This window comes from Danio rerio, chromosome 18 (assembly GCF_049306965.1).
Source record: "Danio rerio strain Tuebingen ecotype United States chromosome 18, GRCz12tu, whole genome shotgun sequence".
Taxonomy (NCBI): Eukaryota; Metazoa; Chordata; class Actinopteri; order Cypriniformes; family Danionidae; genus Danio; species Danio rerio.
In genome coordinates, this window is record NC_133193.1 from 7,608,583 (window position 1) to 7,632,354 (window position 23,772).

At 40.4% G+C, this 23,772-nt stretch overlaps 1 protein-coding gene and 1 long non-coding RNA gene across 5 annotated transcripts in view; one reads left to right on the forward strand and one right to left on the reverse strand.

Annotated features, from left to right (window-relative positions):
• iqsec3b (IQ motif and Sec7 domain ArfGEF 3b) overlaps positions 1-23,772 on the reverse strand; it is a 71,541-nt gene that overhangs the window by 40,976 nt on the left and 6,793 nt on the right. For all 4 annotated transcript variants that reach the window (XM_073930221.1, XM_009293398.5, XM_677830.9 and 1 more), the window contains exons 3-6: positions 15,231-15,348; positions 13,040-13,348; positions 11,630-12,291; positions 280-441 (exon numbers count right to left, since the gene is read on the reverse strand). In XM_073930221.1, coding sequence (XP_073786322.1) covers positions 280-441; positions 11,630-12,291; positions 13,040-13,348; positions 15,231-15,348 — 1,251 coding nt within the window. The remainder of the gene's footprint in view (positions 1-279; positions 442-11,629; positions 12,292-13,039; positions 13,349-15,230; positions 15,349-23,772) is intronic.
• On the forward strand, positions 249-23,321 carry LOC141378804 (uncharacterized). The gene is made up of 5 exons (XR_012394280.1): positions 249-463; positions 17,678-17,978; positions 18,108-18,185; positions 21,841-21,908; positions 22,137-23,321. It is a non-coding gene; the product is annotated as an uncharacterized lncRNA (long non-coding RNA).

A 23,772-nucleotide genomic window follows, 5' to 3' on the forward strand; every position in this document is an offset into this window, starting at 1 on the left:
ATACATTAATTATATGTCGGAGACCATGTATTATTTATCTATCTATTATATTTTTATTCACTTACTTTTATTCATGTATTTCAGTATCATGAAATAAACATACTGTACATGTAAACTTGGCTTCATTTTAAGTGTGCTGTAATCATACTTGGCAATAAATCCCTATTGTATTCTGATTACTTTTTCCAAAAACATTTTTAATCCAGCTAATCATGTTGGATTCATTTGTTTATAAAGCTGCTTTGTGTGAGTTAGGCATAAACCCTGGCATAAACTCACTCCAACACGTCTCTGTTAAATTGCCTTTTGCTGTTTCCCAGAAACTCCCCGATCATCTGCCGGCTCAGTCCTTTCCTCTGAAGCAGAAAATGAGCCACACCGATGGCTGTGTCCGGAATAAAGCCCCTGGAAATCAGGAACTGGATGCCTTTGTCTGGATTTCTGCAGGACGATTAAGGAATATGTAAGTGATTGATATTACTAATATGAAGACACATTTCTTGAACATATAAGCATATTAGCATGATCCTGATGGGTCAAGTGACATGAGGAAAACTGGAGAAATTGAGCTTTGCATTATAGGAATAAATGACATTTTTTAGTCTTGTATATTAGGATTGAAATCAGTTGTTTTAATTGAGAGTAATGCATAACATATAATCTGATTACTTTTTTACATTTACTTCATTTAGGTTTAATCACTTCACTTCTCACTTTAGGGTGTAAAAGGTTCTTACATTTATGATTTTTATTTATTTTTTAAATCTATTGCAAACAAATTAGTTTGGTTCATCTGTAACTCATTACTTTCCTTAAGAAGTAACTAGTTTAGTTATTTTTATGATATTTATTTCTTTTTAAAGTAACTTTTCCCAACGCTTGTATGATAACATTTAGAATGTATTATCATTTTTAATGTATTTAGAAAATAAGGTCAATCTTGGTAAGCATAGAAAATTTATTTTAAAAATATCAAATATATCTTAAAGGTGACCTAATATGTCTCTTTTTACAAAATTTAAAGGGCACCTAGTAGAGATGCGCGGATGGGCTATTATTTCATCCGCAACCGCATGACAAAATTCATCATCCGTCAATTTTTAAAACCGCACCCGCCCGCCATCTGCTGATTGGGCTCTTTATTTGAATGGCTTATTCCTTTTTTTTATTAAATGAATGTTTCTTTATTGATCATTATAGAATGACTTTAATGTAGACATGCAGTTAATCCAAACGTGCAATTCATTAATTGATGACGCTTTGAAGTTACGCTAAAGATACGAGGACGTGTCTTTTCACTTGATTCGATTCCTCGGTCCTTCAGTCTTTTTGTGTCCTTCCCTCGTAACGTTATCCCGGTGGGGTGGAAACACGAGGAAAGAAAGCAAGGAAAGGAAACGAGGATGCACAAATAAGAAATGAGAAGCACCCGAGCTCTCAGAATATCAGCAGTGAACTCCGTCTCCAATCGGCGCACAGGGACAAAAATAAATAAATAGCCTAAATTAAACGCACTGTACTGTACAACTTTTTTTTTTATTGTAGCCTAATAGAAAACGCATTGACACATCATTTCAACATGCTGCTATTTAGCCTACTACTAAATGCCTATTTCACTTATTTTTTTTGTAAATAGATAGAATAATAAGTCATTTACATTATAGCCTAATAATGTTTACATTTGTAGTTGTCCATAGCAACCCCAAAAACGTACCTGATTGCCTTTCACATCTAATTAATAGGCACAGTTTTTCGACTATTTTTTATTTTTTGCTGTGGATGTTATTGATCTTGTAGAAATCGGAAACAACACAGTTCTGCGACACAGATGAACCTTTATTGATATCTCTATCAAACAATACCTATTTTATATGCCAAAAGAAACAACAGGCAGTAAAAAAATAAAATATTAACATAAATATCTTAATGTAGGCATAGGCTATAGTTGCATGCTTTGGCAAACAGTTGAAAATTTTTTAATAAAAACGTCATATCGTGCCTAAGCCTTGTAGGCTCAGTCACCCCCACAATTAGAAATTAAATAAGAAAAATAGGTCCCACTTTATATTAAGTGTCCTTAACTACTGTGTACTTACATAAAAAAAAAATACAATGTACTTACTGTGTTTAAAATGTATTTGAGAACACTTTTGGTGCTTTTGAGTTAGGATAGAGGTTGGGTTATGGACAGGTTTGGTGGTGTGGGTAGGTTTAAGGGTGGGTTAAGGTGTAAGGGATGGTCAACAGTGTATTTACAAATGTAATTACAAAAGCTAATTACAGATGTAATTACATACAGGTATTTAATCAAGCATAAGTACACAGTAAATACATGTATTTAAACAATTAATACATTGTAACAAACTATTAATTCCTATGTAAGTACATATTAGTTAAGGCCACTTAAAATAAAGTGGGACCGAAAAAGAGATATGCCATCCCTCTTTGAGCGAACCTGACCAGGCTAAAGTGCATGTATGACAAGTGCCCCAATAACCCATGGACTTAGGATCATCCCCATTCCCCTCAAACTTGAAGCATAACGAAATACTACGCCATTAAATTTGCAACAAAGAAATTCTGGCAAAATAACCTTAGCCTCGGAACGTAAAAGCGAGGCCAACATGTCTAGAATAGAATAGGCTAAACCAATATGAACGTAAAATTATCAGCTGACCGAACTCAAAAGTTTATATTGAACATATGTGTAGCCTAAATAACATAGGCTAATTGGTTTAATATGCCTGACCTTAGGTCTAGTTTGATTTTTTCTTGGCACAATGCAGGAATAAAATAGCATCTACAGTGTCAGGATTCAGACGGGAGTGCCTGCATAGCCACTGCGCCCTGCTGCACTGAAGGAGCGCTCGCTCGCAGCACTTGTTGCTAAAATGCATAGAATTCTCTTGGAAAGGTGCTGTAGTCGTGGAAATGCGTGGCCTTATTTCTCCCAAAAGGAAAGTAGATTTTCCTCTGCTGATCCGTCTATACGGAAGTTTGTAGAGGAATACTTCTGTACACTTCATCCAGAATTAGTGTATCCGATTCCTCCTCCCATTCTGTGAAGTCAGTAGGCTTTTTCGTTGGTGCGCCAGATATGAATATAAAAACAGTACAACCGCCCACCACCCACCCGAATTTAATTTAAATATTATTTTTTCGTAACGTCATCCGCCCGATCCGCGGTTTATCCACGGAGTCCGCGGCTTTAACCGCCAACCGCGCATCTCTAGCACCTAGGGTGAAAAATTCTACTTTTCAATCTGTTTGGACAGACATGTATGTAGGTATAGTGTATAGACCGTTATATTGGGGTGAAATAAACACACATAGTCAGTTTTTTTCAATTTAACAACATAAAAACGGTGGAACAATTGGAGCTGTTTTATGACCGACCGCAACATAGGAGAGCGGTCTCTCCGCCCACTGAATTGATTGACAGCTGCGTATTAACTTGTCCCGGTAGTCACATGTATAATCATATCATCCAGAGAAGACGAGTGCAAAGAAACCGGGTGTAAAAGATCTGTTCAGTTTGCTAGGATCATCAATCATCATCATCAAATGTGATCAAGAATAGTGAGTTTTACAAGTTTAAAAGGTTTTAAAACAGTGCACGTGTGTAATAAATTACAGCGATTTACTTCAGTTTTACTTCATCAGCATAGCCGCGTGTCAGAATAATTATAAAGGAAGACGATTCAATCCCGGTTTGTGGATGTAAAATCAGGTTTATTTTGTACATTAACATCACATATCATCCATACAGCAGTGGAGATTAACCTGTATCCTGTCACATTTGGGTACAAAAAGAGTGCAAAGCTAAACGTGCGCTGTCTGCTGGTATGTGCGTGTCACGTCCGCGCTGTGTATGTGTATCTGTGTGTGTGCGCGTGAACTTTGTAACGACATTGTGTGTGACTCATCGTTGTAACTTAACACAACAAATGCATCAAATACTCATTGGTAAAGTTCTTACTGTAGTATATCTCAGAAACGCTACGTGAGATCTGCTTCCTTTAAGTCTGTCTGACGCAGCCGAGGGAGGAGATTAAGGCATGCAGATAGGCACGTAGAAACGGTGGGTAGGGAAGGACTAGTCTTAAAAGGCGCAGTACAGCAAAACCGCCCCCAGTGCAAAAATTTATAAAATAGAATCTTATGAAAGGTATGATGAAAAATCTGATGGGTGTTTTAAGCTGAAACTTTACAGACAATTTCTGGAGACGCAAAACACTTATATTAAATCTGAAAAAAGGGGTAACCTAGGTCCTTTAAAATAATTCAAAATAATAACTTATATTGTGTATGTGACGTTTAAGCCTAAAATACCCCACAAATAATGAAACTGCCTCTTTAAATTTAAATTGTGTCGTTTTAGTTTTTTCAAAATAGGGCGGAGCTACAAACTCCTGAGCCTCAGCATCCGCTTGTTAAGTGTGATGTCACGCGAAGTGGCTTCCGGGTCCAAGTGCTTTATCAAACTGAATGGGGAGACTCATCAAATTGTAATAATGAATGTTTATAAAGTGCTGTAATACTTTCGAAAATCATGATTTCAATATATCCATGCCTAATATCCCAGAAAGTGATTATTTTTGTATAAATTGTTACAATTTTGTTATTTGTGATGCAGCGAGTCTAGAGACTGATGTGTACACCAGTGGTTCTCAAAGTGGGGGGGTTACGGGACAATGAGTGGGGGTCGCTTGGTGATTTTCAAAAATCAAATTCATTTTACTAAACTATTAGCACTACCATATTTTATCCATAACCCACAGAAGAAAAAAATACTAGTTAATAGTTCATTCATTCATTTTCTTTTCGACTTAGTCTCTTTATTAATCTGGGGTCACCACAGCAGAATGAACCCCCAACTTATCCAGCATATGTTTTACACAGCGGATGCCCTTCCAGCTGCAACCCATCTCTGGGAAACATTCACACACATTGCACTACGGACAATTTAGCCTACCCAATTCACCTGAACCACATGTCTTTGGACTTGTGGGGGACACCGGAGCACCCGGAGGAAACCCACAGGAATGCAGGGTAACCATGCCAACTCCACACAGAAACACCAACTGACCCAGCCGAGGCTTGAACCAGCAACCTTATTGCTATAAGGCTATAGCACTACTGCGCCACTGCATAAACAAAAATTAAAAATACTTCGGCGTTCATTTGTGCATCCTAAAACCACATTTATAAAGCCTCTTAGTCGCTGACGTTATCTTCAGCAGTTATGATGCGAAAACTCTATAATGCTAGATGGTTGCTTCTCACTCAGGGCTGTCTATGCTAATGAGGGAGAGATGGTCACTGATGGGCGGGGCTTTCCCCTCTGATGACATCTACAAAAGGAGAATGTCAATCAAAGCGTTTCAGCATTCCATCAAGAGATGGAATCAATGAATTGACTATATTCACACACTGTTGCCACACAACTGGATTCACACCCCTTATAAAAGTGTTTTTGCATAATATGTTCCCTTTAATGATTTTAAACAGTTTACTCAATGATTTTTACCATACATTTTATCAATGATCAAACCCTTTACCACATCCCAGAACCAAATCAGAGCAGAAAACACACAGAGACACAAACAAATAATTCAGTCGAAGCATGTGGAAATTATAATGAAGTGTCTCCAAGAAGAAACCGCAGAGGTTTTGTGTGTGTGTGTGTGTGTGTGTGTGTGTGTGTGCAGCTTGGCAGATTCACATACAGACCTGTACAGTACATGACTTAAGGGAGATATTCATAGCTACAAACATACAGTATTTACACACAGATTAGCATTTCTGCATCAGTGAACATATTTTCCACATCCTCTTTCAAAGACGTCCATCTGTGCATCACAGAGACTGCATTAGCAACCCTCAGCTAAAACATCTGGACTAAAGCTCAAGTATACTAATACTGTGATACATGCCAAGTATTTCAGGGCATGTTTACAGTGCACATGAGGCATGTTTTTTTCATCAGAACAGCATACTTTACACTTTATTAGGTACACCTTACTAGTTCCGGGTTGGACCCCCTTTTGCCTTCAGAACTGCCTTAATCCTTCGTGATGTAGATTCAACAAGATACTGAAATATTTCTCAGAGATTTTGCTCCATATTGACATGATAGCATCATGCAGTTGCTGCAGATTTGACGTCTGCACATCCATGATGCGAATCTCCCGTTCCACCAAATCCCAAAGGCTCTATTGGATTGAGTTATGGTGACTGTGGAGGCCATTTGAGTACAGTGAACTCAGTGTCATGTTCAAGAAACCAGATGATTCTTGAATCCTGCTGGAAGTAGCCATAGGGAGATGGGTACACTGTGGTCATAAAGGGATGGACATGGTCAGCAACAATACTCAGGTTTCTGTGGCATTGACACAATGCTTGATTGATACTTATAAGCCCAAAGTGTGCCAAGAAAATATCCCCTCACATCATTACACCACCACCAGCCTGAACTGTTAATACAAGGCAGGATAGATCCATGTTTTCATGCTGTGTTGCTAAATTCTGACCCAACCATTTAAATGTCGCAGCAGAAATCGAGACTCATCAGACCAGGCAACGTTTTTACTATCTTCTATTGTTCAATTTTGGTGGTCTTCTGCTGCTGTAGCTCATCTGCCTTAAGGTTGGACGTGTTGTCTGTTCAGAGATGCTCTTCTGCAGACCTCAGTTGTAACGAGTGGTTATTTGAGTTACTGCTGCCTTTCTATCAGCTGGAACCAGTCTGGCCATTCTCCTCTGACCTCTAGCATCAACAAGCATCAACAAGGCATTCGCACCCACAGAACTGCGCCCACACTAAACTCTAGAGATGGTTGTGCATAAAAATCCCAGCAGATCAGCAGTTTCTGAAATACTCAGACCAGCCCGTCTGGCACCAACCATTATGCCACATTCAAAGTCACTTAAATCTTTCCCATTCTGATGCTCAGTTTGAACTGCAGCAGATCTTCTTGACCATGTTTACATGCCTAAATGCATTGAGTTGCTGCCATGTGATTGGCTTATTAGAAATTTGCGTTAACGAGCAGTTGGACAGGTGTACCGAATAAATGGTTTTTCTAAACCGTTTAATGCTAAATCAATATGGAACACCTGAAAAACTATGCAAAATGTAGACAAATGCCCAAAAAATTAGAAGAAATAATTAAATAAATCATTTATTAGAAAAAAAAGATTAAAAGTAATCTGCAGTCATGTAAAAAATACTTATTAATTAATTTTGGTTTCGGTTTTCACTCAAATGCATTCAGAATTTTCAGTTTTGGGCTAGAAGTTTCATTTGGGTGCATCCCTATGAATGACTCTAGTATTATGTTCATTTTCTTTTCAGCTCCCTTTATTAATCTGGGGTCGCCACAGCGGAATGAACTGCCAACTTATCCAGCATATGTTTTATGCAGCAGATGCCCTTCCAGCTGCAACCCATCACTGGGAAACACCCATTCATTCTCATTCACACACATACACTACGGCCAATTTAGCCAACCCAAATCACCCATAGCGCATGTTTTTGGGCTGAGGGGGAAATCCACGTGAATACAGAGAGACCATGCAAACTCCACACAGAAATGGCAACTGGTCCAGCCGAGGCTCGAACCAGTGACCTTCTTGCTGTGAGGCGACTGCGCTACCCATTGTACCCAGTATTCTTTCATGTGGGTTATTACATTAAGATTTTTCACATATCTCTCCTTTTGTGTTTGCCCGTTGTTCTGTTTAGCGCTCATCTGTGAGATGACGTCACTGCGCCATGTGCATTATTTCCAGCCCGCTGAGCGTCTTCACAGGTCGCATCCGGCAAACACACACACACATGCATCACCGCAAACATGCTGCATCACACTAACTCATGCTGAGCAAACATACAATTCATACATACATCTTGACAGAAACATCGTTCTGCACTCTTAGTAAACAGCCTTAGTGTGTGTGTTTGTGTCCGGGTGTGTGAGAAAGAGAGTGTAAGATCACCTGGTTGCCTTGGCAACCGTAGTGCAACTCACGTCAAGCATGTCAAAGTGAATCTGATCTGAGATTTCAATTGAGTGCTGATGCACTTCGAAGCCTCTGTGGATTGGCTTTATTCTTTCTTTCTGTGTATGTGTGTGTGTTTGTGTGTGTGTGCGCACGTCTGAAAGAGCTACACACACAAAGTGGAGCAGAGAAAGAGCTTCACAATCAGCCCTGAGGGAGTATAATATAGTCTTGCGTATGTGTGTATGTATACATGTTTGAGCGTGTGTGCGTGTGTGTGTTTGTGTGTGTGTGTGTGTGTGTGTGTTTCAGCAGGCAAAATGAAAATGCACTCAGCTCATTTAGTCACGGTCAAACTGACCTGGCAAACAAAAGCTTTATTCTTTAGTCGAGTTGAAATCCTGCTAAAGCATTCATTTCTGTTAGCGTTGCTCAAACAATATGTAATAGAAAAACCAACAGCGACACACAGTACTTGTTGCTCCCATATGTGTTGAGACAACATCACTGTCTGACCCAATACACTCAGCAATCCATCAGCTTTTATTTGCAGACGCTCTGAAACAATTATTAGGGGCTGCATGGTGGTGCAGTGGATAGGACGTTCGCCTCACAGCAAAAAGCTCGCTGGTTCGAGCCCCGGCTGGGTTTGTTGGCGTTTTCTGTGTGGAGTTTGCATGTTCCCTCCATGTTTGCGTGGGTTTCCTCCGGGTGCTTCGGTTTCCCCCACAATCCAAACACATGCGCTATAGGTGAATTAAATAAGCTAAATTGTCAGTGGTGAATGAGTGTGAATGAGAGTGTTTCCCAGTGTTGGGTTGTGATTGGAAGGGCATCCGCTGCATAAAACATATGCTGGATAATTTGGCGGTTCATTCCGCTGTGGCGACCCCTTATTGATAAAGAGACTGAGCCAAAAAGAAAATGAATGAATGAATAATTAACATTGTTGCACTTTGCATGCAAATCATTCATTCATTTTCCTTCAGCTTAGTCTCAATTAATAGAGGTCACCGCAACGGAATGAACCGCCAACTATTCCAGCGTATGCCTTCAGTGACATACAAGCACTCTGAAATGTGCGTTTTGTTTTAGACATGGAACATATATATGGAAAGACCAATCAAAACAGACCAATCGGAGCAGAGCTGGCTTATGAAGGCGAGGGGCTTACAGAGCTTAAACCCTGAATTGATTGATTCATTCATTTTCCTTTAGCTTACTCTCTTATAAGGGGTCGCCACAGCTGAATGAGCTGCCAACTTTTCCAGTATACGTTTTACGTTGTGGATGCCCTTCCAGCTGCAACCCAGTGCTGGGAAATACCCATACACTCTCGCATTCACACATGCACTCTTACATTAATTTAGTTTATTCAATTCACCTATAGCACATGCCTTTGGACTGTGGGGTAAACCAGAGCACCCGGAGGAAACCAACTCCAACACGGGGAGACCACGCAAACTCCACAGAAATGCCAACTGGCCCAGCCGGGACTTGAACCAGCAACCTTCTTGCTGTAAGGCTACAGTGCTAACCACCGAGTTACTGTGCTGCCCCTAATAATATTATTCATTTATTCTTTTTTTTTTCGGCTTAGTCCCTTTATTAATCAGGGGTTGCCACAGCGGAATGAACCCCCAACTTATCTAGCATATGTTTTACGCAGCGGATGCCCTTCCTGCTACAGCCCATCCCTGGGAAACACCCATACACTCTCATTCACACACATACACTAGGGACAATTTAGCTTCCCAATTCACCTGTACCACATGGAAACCAGAGCACTCAGAGGAAACCCATGCGAACACGTAGAGAACGTACAAACTCCACACAGAAATGCCAACAGACCCAGCTGAGCCTCGAACCAGCAACCTTCTTGCTGTGAGGCGACAGCGCTACCCACTGCGCCATGGTGCCGCCCTTATACTTATTATGAGGGCGCCCTATTAGTTAGCAATAATTAGCAATAAGGCTCCGGGCTCAAGGATCTTATGAGCTCAGGGCTCTCTCCCAGGACAGCATGCCAAACTAGCTTTCCAATCAATAATCAGCCAAGTGTGGAACTCTTGAATACACATTGGACTCAGTGTGCAAGGTTTGTGTACTTGATCCATTTTTTGCATATGAATATGAAAAAAATGTGTGTAAAATTTTCAGACTTCAATGTGCAAAGACCTTTACTGTGGTATTGTTGACTCTGAATTTCTGTTTCATCCGTATCCGAGTCACCGTTGTGTCTGTTATTGTAGTGTGTGTATCTGACGGCAAATGTAGAAGAAGCAGAGATTGGTGGTCGGAACAGTGGGCCACTTATTTACATTTAAAGGCAATATAAAGGCAAAACAGATACAATTCCCTCTGACACCCAAAACTGACATTTTCAGTAGGGTTTAATAAATGATCTGACGGGTATTTTGAGCTGAAACTACACAGACACTTAGTTTACATCTTGTAAAATGGGCCAAATAGGACCCTGTTAATGAATTTGTTTCCCAGTAATGACAACAAAAAAGTAATAATTTTTAAATCTAACTCCACATATTTCACTTAATAAAAAAACTTTAAAATAATAATAATAAAGCAGCATGTTAGCATGAACATTGAAGTTCACTTACTGAATAATTGGTTACTGCTGATTTCCACATCTAATTAGTTTTTTGTTTTTTTTACTGTGTTGACTATCAACTGTTTGGATATCAAAATTTTTCAAAATATGTAAAAAGACACTATGGCCCAATCCCAATTGTTTTTTGTACCCCTACCCCTTCCCCTTGGCCCTTGAAACAGAGTGTGAAGGGAAAGGGCTTCAAAATTTACCTCTAAGAAATGTGACACCACTACAGTGCCTGTACACTTCATATATCATTACAATCTCTTTTTTTTATTTTAGATTGACGATGGCGACTGCAGTAGTTATTCCAGTTATGTGATTTTTGGGTATTTATCTTCAGGAAATCACTGAAGGCATATATCATGTTATTAGAACGATCTAATGTGGTAATAAGATCGTAACTGTACTGTGCATTTACACCGTGGCCTTATTCATCTATGTAAACCCATGAAAATAACATTAACATAATAGCAGACACTGTAAAAAGCTCATTCCCAGCCTTTACTGACAGGGTATTCAGGGGTCATCGAGTGTTAGATGTGACCGAATGTTGTAAGACTATTATACAGGAGTTACTATTATGGATTATAGATAGCCAAATTTAGCGTTTTTTATTTTAGCTTTTTTTAAGCATGACCGTAAAACAGGAATGCAGTTGTGAATATATTAAAACGTGCTTGTTTGTTGTAAAACTGTATTATAATGACAAAAAAAATACAAATTTGTGCATCTTCTGACTTAAAAAGTCATGACTGAAACTGAAAAACTCAGTTTCAAGGGGTATCTATCCCTTCCCCTTAGCCCTACACCTTCAAGCTAAAGAGAATTAGGACACCCTTACCCTTTCATATGAACACACAAAACAAAGGGTAGGGCTAAGGGGATGGGCTAAGGGGTAGAATTGGGATTGGGCCTATAGCTGAGCCTACATTTACTGTCAAACTATAAAGAGCAAAAGCTTTAACACGCATTAAAAAGCCAGCATAAATGGGAAGATTTGATCTTTGTACTCACACATTAAAGAGGTTAAGTCCGATGCGGTACAGCCGTTTGCGTGCAATGTCTGTGGAGAGCGTCCCGCAGGGTGTGTTCTGGCAGTGTGGGCGAGGCAGAGACAGGATCATAGTCTCACATGCTGATGTGGAGGTGCTGCTGCTGCTGATGGGGTCTGAGCTGTTCTCCGCTATCTCCGGTGCAACCTGATTGGTCTGTTTCCCCTCCAGCCCCGCTCCTGTGGTCACTGTGTCCAATCCAATTGGCTGTTGGTTCTCTTTTTCTTCCTCGCTGGGTGGAGGAGGAGGAAATTCAGGGTCCCCTGCGGTCGACAGCGTTGTCTGGCCTGCAATTTGTCCCCCAATTTGGGGCTCTGAGACAGTTTCTTTTGCCACGCCGTTACCAAGAGAAACTGACTCCAGCATGGAGGAGGACAGGCGAAAGTTGTGATTATCGATTTGAACAGTGACGTCCCTGAAAGCCATCATGAGTTTGCTGGCACTGCGAGGTATGCTCTCGCCACAGCCACTCTGTGTGGCCTCCTGTAGGCTGGAGGGGTCCATCAGGAGCCCTTCGGGATGGGATCCGGAGGGAGGGGCAGCAGAAGACTTCTCTCCTTCCCCATCTCGAATGGTGCTCCAGCTGCTCAGAGCCTCATCAATAGACCGCGCTAAAGACTGGACCTGGCAGAGAGGACAGAGGAAATCAGAGCAATGACTACAATAGAATAGAATAGAATAGAATAGAATAGAATAGAATAGAATAGAATAGAATAGAATAGAACAGCAGAACATAATATAAAATAATACAATACAGCAGAGAAACATTTTAATGACTCAATAGAACAGAAGAGAACAAAGCAGTATAGAATAGAATAGAGTAGAATAGAATAGAATAGAATAGAATAGAATAGAACAACAAATTGAAATGACTGACTAGAAACAAAGACTATAGAATATTCAAGATATTTCACTCATATAGTTTTCAATAGAAAAAAAGTGTAACGGTCTATATGGCGAATGAAGCCCCGCCTTCTAGAACAGAAGCCAATCATCAATTGCTATAGATTGCTGATTATTTGGGGGAGGGGCTCGGACCAGATGTGAGTCTCTGTAGATTTTGTGTGATGCAAATGTTTAGAAATGAAACTAAATAGAAAATTGTTGTTTAGTTTTATTGGTGATTTCTAATATGGAATTTAATCATAAGCTTGGCAAGCAATGTTGGAGAATTTTGTTTCCCCATTCAAACAGAATGCCTAAGCATACAGCCTGAGAGGTGTTCCAAAGATGGCCACCGAGTAAAATGACTTGCCTTAAAGGGACTTTCCTGGAAAGAAATAGATGAACAATAAAATAGAACGAATAGAACTAAATATCCAATAAAGAATGTAATGGCCGCTGTGTGTTGTTAATGTGTGTGTAGCTGTACCTGCTCACTGAACGTGTCCTCCAGGTGTGTGAGTGTGGTGGTGGTGGTCACTGGCAGTGAGGTGGAGTGTGTGAGCGGGATGCCCATGATTGAACATCCCTCCATCAGCGCACGTTCCGCAGAGAAACCATCCCGCTGAACCCGGACCCTGCGCACCGACATGCGTCGTGGGATCCCACTCTCCAGAACTGAGTTGCGGATCTTCTGGAAGTTTTTGCTGAGCTGATACTGACGAAACGCTGTCTGGATCTTACAGGCTGCTCGCCGGGAAATTAGAGGACCACCATACTTCTGCTCCAGCTCCTCTATCTGCAGACAGACAGAGAGAGAGAGAGAGAGAGATTAGAGAAAGAGAGACAATAGATAGATAGATAGATAGATAGATAGATAGATAGATAGATAGATAGATAGATAGATAGATAGATAGATAGATAGATGATAGATAGATAGATAGATAGATAGATAGATAGATAGATAGATAGATAGATAGATAGATAGATAGATAGATAGATAGATAGATAGATAGATAGATAGATAGATAGATAGATAGATAGATAGATAGATAGGTAATGGAGTGAAGGTTTCAAATCATTCTTTCAAATCATCTTTTAATAGGCAGAAACTACTCACTGCACTCACTACTCAGATACAGATAGACTGACAGAAAGAGAAAGATAAACAGATAGACAGATGGATAAACAGACAGGATAAAGAGAAAGATAGACAGATGGATGATAGATAGATGGATGGACAGACAGACTCAGACAGACTGACTGACAGAGAAAGATAGACAGATGGATAGACAGAGAGACAGGAAGATAGACATAAATAAAAAGATAGACAGACGGACAGATAGAGAAAGATTAACAGATGGACAGATGGATAAATAGACAAACAGGAAGATAAACAGGCATAAAGAGAAAGACGGAGGGATAGACAGTAGGACAAACAGACAGATCCATAGACAGACAGACAGACAGCAAGATAGACAGGCGGATGGATAGACAGATGGACAGAATGAGAAAGGTGGATGGATGGATGGACAGACACATTGACAGAAAGATAAAGAAATACAGACAGGAAAAGATGATCAGATGGATAGATAAACAGACGAATGAACAGACAGCAGACAGACAGACTGATTAACGTACAGACAGACAGACAGATTGATTAATAGACAGACAGACAGACTGACTGATTAATAGACAGACAGACAGACAGACAGACAGACTGATTAACGTACAGACAGACAGACAGATTGATTAATGTACAGACAGACAGACAGACTGATTAACGTACAGACAGACAGACATATTGATTAACGTACAGACAGACAGACAGATTGATTAATGTACAGACAGACAGACAGACTGATTAACGTACAGACAGACAGACAGATTGATTAATGTACAGACAGACAGACAGACTGATAAACGTACAGACAGACAGACATATTGATTAATAGACAGACAGACAGACAGACAGACTGACTGATTAACGTACAGACAGACAGATTGATTAATGTACAGACAGACAGACAGACAGACAGACAGACAGACTGATTAATAGACAGACAGACAGACAGACAGACAGACAGACTGATTAACGTACAGACAGACAGACAGATGGATTAATGTACAGACAGACAGACAGATTGATTAATAGACAGACAGAGAGACAGACAGACAGATTGATTAATAGACAGACAGACAGACAGACAGATTGATTAATGTACAGACAGATAGACAGACAGACAGACTGATTAACGTACAGACAGACAGACAGATGGATTAATGTACAGACAGACAGACAGACAGACAGACAGATTGATTAATAGACAGACAGAGAGACAGACAGACAGATTGATTAATAGACAGACAGACAGACAGACAGATTGATTAATGTACAGACAGATAGACAGACAGACAGACTGATTAACGGACAGACAGACAGACAGACAGATTGATTAATAGACAGACAGACAGACTGATTAATAGACAGACAGACTGATTAATAGACAGACAGACAGGCAGATAGACAGACAGACAGATTAATTAATAGGCAGACAGACAGTGACAGATGTGTGTGTGTGTGTGTGTGTGTGTGTGTGTGTGTGTGTGTGTGTGTGTGTGTGTGTGTGTGTGTGTGTGTGTGTGTGTGTGTGTGTGTGTGTGTGTGTGTGTGTGTGTACCTGTTTTTGTTTGAGATCAGGAGAGAGCTCATATTCTGGTGGGTGTGAGCAGGGAGGCACGTCAGGCTGGTCGTCTCTTTTCTCCTCTTTCTGTTCTTCTCCTGCAGCAGGAACGGAGCTGCGGTTCAGATGACACAAGTGAGCAGAGGCTGACCCAGATTCACCGGCTTTTAATCTACACTGATCACAACCCAGTGCACACTCACCACTAATTAACTCTGCTTAATTACTACACGCAGGCTTTCACGGGTTGCAGATTCAACACGGTGTTCGTGGGAAACGGCTCGCGGTAATAGAGTGAAGGTTTCAGATCATCCTTTCAAATCATCATTTAATGGGCAGAAACTACTCACTGGATGATGAAGCACAATTTAATTTCAGATGAGAAGTTAAGCCGAGGTTGTAACTGTGGTTGTTCAAAATTTGAGGATGTCCTACGAAAAAAGTAGGGATTTAACCCCAGCATCCTGGATAAATTTGCCCACTGGCCTCTGTCCATCATCACTCTTCTCAACACCAGTCAGCTGGTGTGTGGTGTGCGGTCTGGTGCAATATGGCTGCCATCGCATCATCCTAGTGGATGCTGTACACTGGTGGTGGACAGGGACGCAACTGCAAATTTACTGAGAGGTATGGGGATTCAAGTTTTGGATGCCCTTCCAGCTGCAACCCAATACTGGGAAACACCCATACACTCTCACATTCACACACACTCCTACAATACGGCCAATTTAACTCATTCAATTCACCTATAGCGCATGCCTTTGGACTGTTGGGGGAAAGAAGTGAAATGTTATGCAATGGCCAAGTCAATCACCTGACCTAAATCCGACTGAGCATGCATTTCACATGCTAAAGACAAAACTGAAGGGAAAATGCCCCAAGAACAAGTAGTAACTGAAGACCGTTGCTGTAGATGCCTGGCAGAGCACCACCAGGGACGAAAGCCAGCATCTGGTCATGTCTATCTATGCATTCCAGACTTCAGACTGTAGTTGACTGCAAAAGATTTGCAACCAAGTATAAAAAAGTGAAAGTTTTATTTATGATTATTATTCTGTCCAATTACTTTCCCAGAGATGGGTTGCAGCTGGAAGGGCATCTGCTGCGTAAAACATTTGCTGGATAAGTTGATGGTTCATTCCACTGTGGCGCCCCCAGATTAATAATAAAGGGGACTAAGCCGAAAAGAAAATGAATGAATGAATTCTGTCCAATTACTTTTGGTGCCTTAACAAGTGAGAGGAAAATACGCAAACTGTTCTAATTCCTACACCGTCCAACTGATTTATATGTAAATACCCACAAATTAAAGCTGACTTTCTGCAGTTAACACTGGCAGAACATGCAAATGTAACGGAGGCCAGCTAGTAAGTGCTGTGCAGGTAAAACTCACTCCTCTGACCACTCAAGGTGCTTTAGCGATAGGTGCTAGAGGCCATGGTCTTTAGCCTCCTTGGTAGAGCAACCAACTCCCATGCGGAAGGCCGTCGGTATGATCCCAGCTCAGAGCGGGTTGGGTGATGTAGGGCCGGCGGGGTTACATAAATTTGACACAGAAATGCCAATTGGCCTAGCTGGTACTCGACTGTGAGCCACCGTGCCACCTATTTGTATGTTGCTTTAAATTATTTTACTAAGTTAATCAGTTTAAAATTTTAACTTAAGATTTTTCATTCATTCATTCATTTTCTTGTCGGCTCAGTCCCTTTATTAATCCGGGGTCGCCACAGCGGAATGAACCACCAACTTATCCAGCAGGTTTTTACGCAGTGGATGCCCTTCCAGCCGCAACCTATCTCTGGGAAACTTAAGATTATTATAATAAAAATATCTTAATATAAAAATATAGATTTTTTTTTTATTAGTCAATTTGATTGATGTAAGTTGAAATGACTTTTAGTATCTGGATGCAGCCTGTATGATGCAAGCTGAGATTGCATCACTCAGCGATGCATTCTCAGATACAATGCGCTTAATGGAGTGAGTGACGTCACTATGACGGATAGGGTTAGGGGTGGGGTTAGATGAGCGCATTGGATGCAGCTCAGATTGCACTGCACCAGGTCTGCATCCAAAACCCTCTAGAAATGACTAGAAAAGGTAATTAGATTCAACTCAAAATTTAACTGTAATGTAAAATGCATTTGATTTGGTTACTCCTATAGTAAATATATATTTATATAAATCACATTATAAACTCATATAGTGATTATAAATCACAATCCCCATATTTTATATACAACTGAACCCAAGCCTAGAAAATCAAACCTAACAACCCACACAATCTTACATAAGCCCACGCATGACAAAGCCATTTCCTCTTATGTTGAGCTCATGAAGAAGCATCTGGGAGTGGAAGTGGGATGTTTAAATCATGAGAATGTCATAAAGTATGTCTCTTCTGCTTAACAACACAGCTCTGCCCCCATTTCCATTTTCTCCAGGTTCTCTCTCTCGGTGTAGACACGGGTTTACAAGGCACACTGCTGACTGCATTCACTGTCAGCACATTAGCTGCTGCCCTGGAGTAAAGGCCACTTAAGCTGTGTGAGCACTCCAACGCCAGGAGAACAGAGCAAGCTTTTCCATCTTTCATGCGCCAAGAACTGCTCGCCTCCGAGGAACCACAACAAATGCAGCAGAACCTTAAAAGAGAGTGAAAACAGACGCCGCTCCACAGATCATTTGTCTGCTGCACAATTGATCCGAGAACACAAGCTGAAATGTGATCTCAAGACACAGCAGGTGAAATGGCTAAATAAAATGAACTAATAGTTCTATTGATATAAGGGTGTAAAATCAATGTACAATCAGGGTCTCTTCTGTATATTCACTCATTCATTTTCCTTCGGCTTAGTGCCTTTATGAAATCAGGGGTCGCCACAGCGGAATGAACCGCCAACTTATCCAGCATATGTTTTACGCTGTGGATGCCCTTCCACCTGCAACCCAGTACTGGGAAACACCCATACACTCTCACATGCACACACATGAGGGGGGAGAAGGAGGCGAGCGAACACCTGTTGTTAGTTAGCTTACAAAATGAGACACAAACCGTGATTTTATAGTTTACAAAGTTAAAATGCAAAGAAATAAACAGTAATTTAACGCCCTGCTACATTTGTTATTCGTAATTTCATATACACATAACCACAATTTATATCATTATAAAGATAATCGTGTTCATATAAACACTATAAATGAGGACTTCTCCCTCAATCCTCGGGTCTGAATGCAGACTCAGTGCAGCAGGTCTCTTGCCCTGTCTATTTTAACCATTAGCCCTGTTGGTAATCTGGAGGATTTAGGCAAACACAGCAGCACAGCGATGTGTCTTAATGTGAACGAACTCCTGATAAAACACAACGTTCGCCATTCTCTAATTCTCGTACTGCTCTCCTGACAAAAATGCTTACTGCACACAAACAGCTTTGCTGTATCGGCCCTGACAGCATTGCGGAAAAAACATGCAACAAACCCTGTGGATCATAGAAACAAACACATACGAGCCTTCATGAACAGCTAAATACTGTGTGCCGTGGGTTCGTGTCTCACAGCTTGGCACTGACAGGTCTGCCTTGCCTTCAGAAAGCACGTGCAGTCATGAATAATTAAGAAGCAGGCTCTTCTCATAGGATACGAAAAAAACGATATGAATAATAATGAGTAACCGACACGTCATCTTTGCACTTGCAGTTTTGCGCTACATCGCCGATTTTGATCCCGCCTCAAAAATCATTTTAAATCCAGAAGCTAAAATTAGCTGACAAAAGCTCAAAATTAGCGTTTTCCCCACAATTAAAGCTAACAGGTGCTAACATTGTCTTAACTCAGGGGTCACCAAACTTGTTCCTGGAGGGCCGGTGTCCTGCAGATTTTAGCTCCAACCCTAATCAAATGCACCTGATCAAGCTAATCAAGGTCTTACTAGGTATACTTGAAACACCCTGGCAGGTGTGTTGAGGCAAGTTGGAGCTAAACCCTGAAGGGACACCGGCCCTCCAGGACCGAGATTGGTGACCACTGTCTCAACTGATGCTCAACACACTCTGTTAAAATCTCAAAAAAGTACTCGAGGGTTTTGTGAACCTTTAAAGTTCACTGAAAAATGAAAATTACTTTATCATTTACCCTCCCTCATGTGGTTTTAAACAGTTCGAGTTTCTTTCTTCTGCTAAACACATTCATTCATTCATTTTCTTGTCGGCTTAATCCCTTTATTAATCCAGGGTTGCCACAGCGGAATGAACCGCCAACTTATCTAGCAAGTTTTTACACAGCGGAAGCCCTTCCAGCCGCAACCCATCTCTGGGAAACATCCACACACACACATTCACACACACACACACACACTACGGTCACTTTAGAAAACCCAATTCACCTGTACCACATGTCTTTAGACTGTGGGGGAAACCAGAGCACATGGAGGAAACCCACATAAACGCAGGGAGAACATGCAAACTCCACACAGAAACCATTTGAGTATTTGTAGACAGTCTTAAAATCTGTTAATACTGCTTCTGCAACAAACATTTAACTGACTATAAAACCTTTGCACTCTTTTAAGATAGTTGGGTTAAAAATACCCCAACAAAGAACCCAACCATAGGTTATTGGAGCACCTTACCAACTATTCGTTATTTTAACTCAGTGCATTGGGTTATATAATTAAACTCAATGCATTGGATTATTTTAATTTTTTATTTTTTTTATTCTTGTATTACTCTTGCTACTATTACTGATACTACTATTCATTTAATAATTATGGCTGGGTAAATAAATAACATTCACTTTTCAAAAATATAAAAAATGCTTCATTTCAATTACATTTTAGTTCCAGACACATTTGTTAAAATAAATCAAGAATCACAAACGATGAAGAAACCGAACAAAGTGCAGACAGTTATAAACTGTGCAAGCGGAAAATCATGTGTTGATGGAGCAGAATATGGAGCTCTGTGTGCTGTAGAGGCTGTCCAGCAGCTGCAGCAGGCTGCACTCAGTGTCCACAATGTACAATACATTTTAACCACATCCAAACGATTCTAAAAGATGGTTTTGGATGGAAAAACGGATATAAAAACCACGACACGAAGGTAATTTGATAAAAAAAAAAAAAATAACAACATTATTGCGTTATAAATAAACTTTATAACGCAAAAAACATTAAGCACCCATATATACGGCTGTTGTGTCAGTTAAATCAGTTGACTGTTGGAATTCAAAATTTTAACCCAACTGGTTGAGTTATTAAACAAATAACCAAATAAAGTTTAAAAATAACCCAACAAAGCACCAAATATTTAACTCAATTGGTTGAGTCATTAATAAATAACCCAAAAAAGGTTAAAAATAACCCAACAAAGCACCAAATGTTTAACTCAACTGGTTGAGTCAATAGCCCCTTTCACACATACAGACCTTTCCGGAAAATTGCCGGCAATTTTCCGGAAAGCTTGTATGTGTGAACAGGTCCTTTTTGAAAATACCGGTAAATTCGTTCTGGCTATTTTCCGGAAAGAGAAGTTGTAACATTACCGGCAATTTGCCGGAATGCTGCGCTGTGTGAATGCAGAAGGAAGATTGCCGTAATAAGCGCGTGCACGTGTAGAACGTGCTGACGTGAGACGTCTGCTTTAGCCAATCACAACAGTCAGAAGCATTTACGTCCGCGCGGTTTGTGAGAATAAAAACCTTTGAATATTTTTCCAGACACATTTAGCTGCTAGAAGTTAGTCAGATCACGTTTATATGTTCTTCTTAATGCCAACTGTGTAAATAATCATCGATGACATGCTTATGATAAGCCGTTGTTTGTTTACCTTTAAGCTTTGCGTGTGCCTTTGAAACAGCCTGTGAGCGCCTGCACACGCACATATTATGAACATCTCGACATGAGAAAGTGATCCTGCGAAAGTTGTTCACAATATTGATCATCCACAGAGTTTGTAATTTAGTCAAATGTTTACAAATACAAGCGAAGCCGTTTAAAAGCTCATTTGTGGTGAATGATGTCAGAATTTACCGGTATTTTGGAATGGATGTGTGAATGCTCTTTTCCGGAAAAATTCCGTAACGTCCTCGCCTGTGTGAACAGCGCTTTTTTTTTAATATACCGGTAAAGTTGTTCCGGAAATTTTCCAGATATTTACCGGTATCACTGTGTGAAAGGGGCTATTAATAAATAACCCAAAAAAGGTTAAAAATAACCCAACAAAGCACCAAATATGCTTAACTCAACCACTGGGTTAAATAAATTACAACGTTTTTTAGACGTCAACTTACACTAACCCTAACCGCAACCCAACAGCCTACTTATAATTAATAATTAAATAAAATTCAACAAACGGCCCATCAAAATAAAGTGTGAACAATATCTTCTTTTGTGTTCAACCAGTAAAGAGTAAATGATGACAGGCTTTTCTTTTTTTGAAAACCCTTCCATTAGACTGTACTATGAAAACCAGAAAATACTTGACAGATGCGTGAAACAACAGTGTTTTCGCCTGCAGTGTCTCCCCTTAAGTGAACCGGTGCATGCAGCGAATAGTTTGATGTTATTTCCCGTGATATAACTCCAAATAAACATGCTTTCTCTTTCATGCAGATTGTGCAAGACGACAGGTTTCAGCATCATAAAACAAAACCCAGACAGTTGTTTTCTACAAACACGAGGTGAGAAACTACTGCATGCTTATATATTCTCCTTAATACCCTCTCACTAAACCATTTGGGAAATAACTGGCGCATAATCACAATAGGCTTTCTGCACAAATGAACACTTTCCTGTTCATCAATAGATGTGGTTAACTTCATTAGTACAGCTTTCTCAGGCTAACGGTTACGTATACCTATAGGGTTTATTCATTCATTAATTTTCCTTCGGCTAGGTTTCTATGTCAGAGGTTGCCACAGCAGAATGAACCGCCAACCATTCCGGCATATATGTTTTATGCAGCAGATGCCTTTCCAGCTGCAACCCAGTACTGAGAAACAACAATACACTCTCACACTCATACACTATGGCCAATTTAGTTCCTTCAATTCACCTATTGCGCATGTGTTTGCACTGTAAAAAATATGACCTCTTTATAACATGTTGCGTTATCCTGCTAAAAGTAACCATCAGAAGATGGGTACACTGTGGTCATAAAGGGATGGACATGGTCAGCAATAATACTCCGGTAGGCTGCGGCATTGACACAATGCTCTGTTTGTACTAATGGGCCAAAGTGTGCCAAGAAAATATCCCCCACACCATTACACCACCACTAGCCTGAACTGTTGATACAAGGCAGGATGGACCCATGCTTTCATGTTGTTGATGCAAAATTCTGACCCAACCATCTGAATGTCGCAGCAGAAATTGAGACTCATCAGACCAGGCAACGTTTTTCCAATCTTCTATTGTCAAATTTTGGTGAGCCTGTGAGAATTGTAGCCTCAGTTTCCTGTTCTTAGCTGACAGGAGTGTCATCCGGTGTGATCTTCTGCTGCTGTAGCCCATCCGCTTCAAGGTTGGACGTGTTGTGTGTTCAGAGATGCTCTTCTGCAGACCTCAGTTGTAACAAACCTCGGTTATTTGAGTTACTGTTGCCTTCAATCAGCTCAAACCAGTCTGGCCATTCTCCTCTAACCTCTGGCATCATCAAGGCATTTTCACCCACTCGTTATTTTTTCTTTTTAGAGCCATTCTCTGTAAACCCTAGAGATGGTTGTGTGTGAAAATCCCAGTAGATCAGCAATTTCTGAATACTCAGATCAGCCCTTCTGGCAACAACAACCATGCCACATTCAAAGTCCCTTACATCATTTTTCCCCATTCTGATGCTCGGTTTGTACCTATGTCTACATGCCTAAATGCATTGAGTTGCTGCCATGTGATTGGCTGATTAGAAATTTGCGTTAACAAGCAGTTGGACAGGTGTGCCTAATAAAGTGACCGGCAACTATAAGTATACATGCATATATAATTAATAAAACTAAATTTGCTCTGTTTTCTTGATCACCTTGCCTCTTTTTCCTGTTTTTCAACAATTGAGTCACTATTTTCCCTAGAAATAAAAAGTTGTAAATGTTTTTTAACACAAAAAAGCGTATATTTTGTGTTTACTGTGCTCACAGTTACTGCTGTTTCATTTGGAATATCTGTTTAGACCTGGATTTGTTGACAGCATAAAATATGCGCTCAACAAAGCTCAGATGGTTTGAAGTTCCTAAAATAGTGCAGAGCTGCCACATTCACACTCACACACACACACGCACAAGCACACATACATACACAAACACACACACACTTTCTCTCCACCTGAGTGACGGTGCTTATCCATGCCGAGAGTTTTCCAGTCTATCAGACAGAGGACGGACCAGGGTTAAACTACACCTGCAGCTCACACACTTACACTCCGCTAGCTTGAATCCCATCAGCCTGAAAGCCTCAGGCCAAGAGAATAGGGGTCTCAAACAAAAAAAAAAAACCACTACTATTCAATGCTGGAAAACTTAACCAATGCAGACGGCTGCAGTTAACATCACTCAT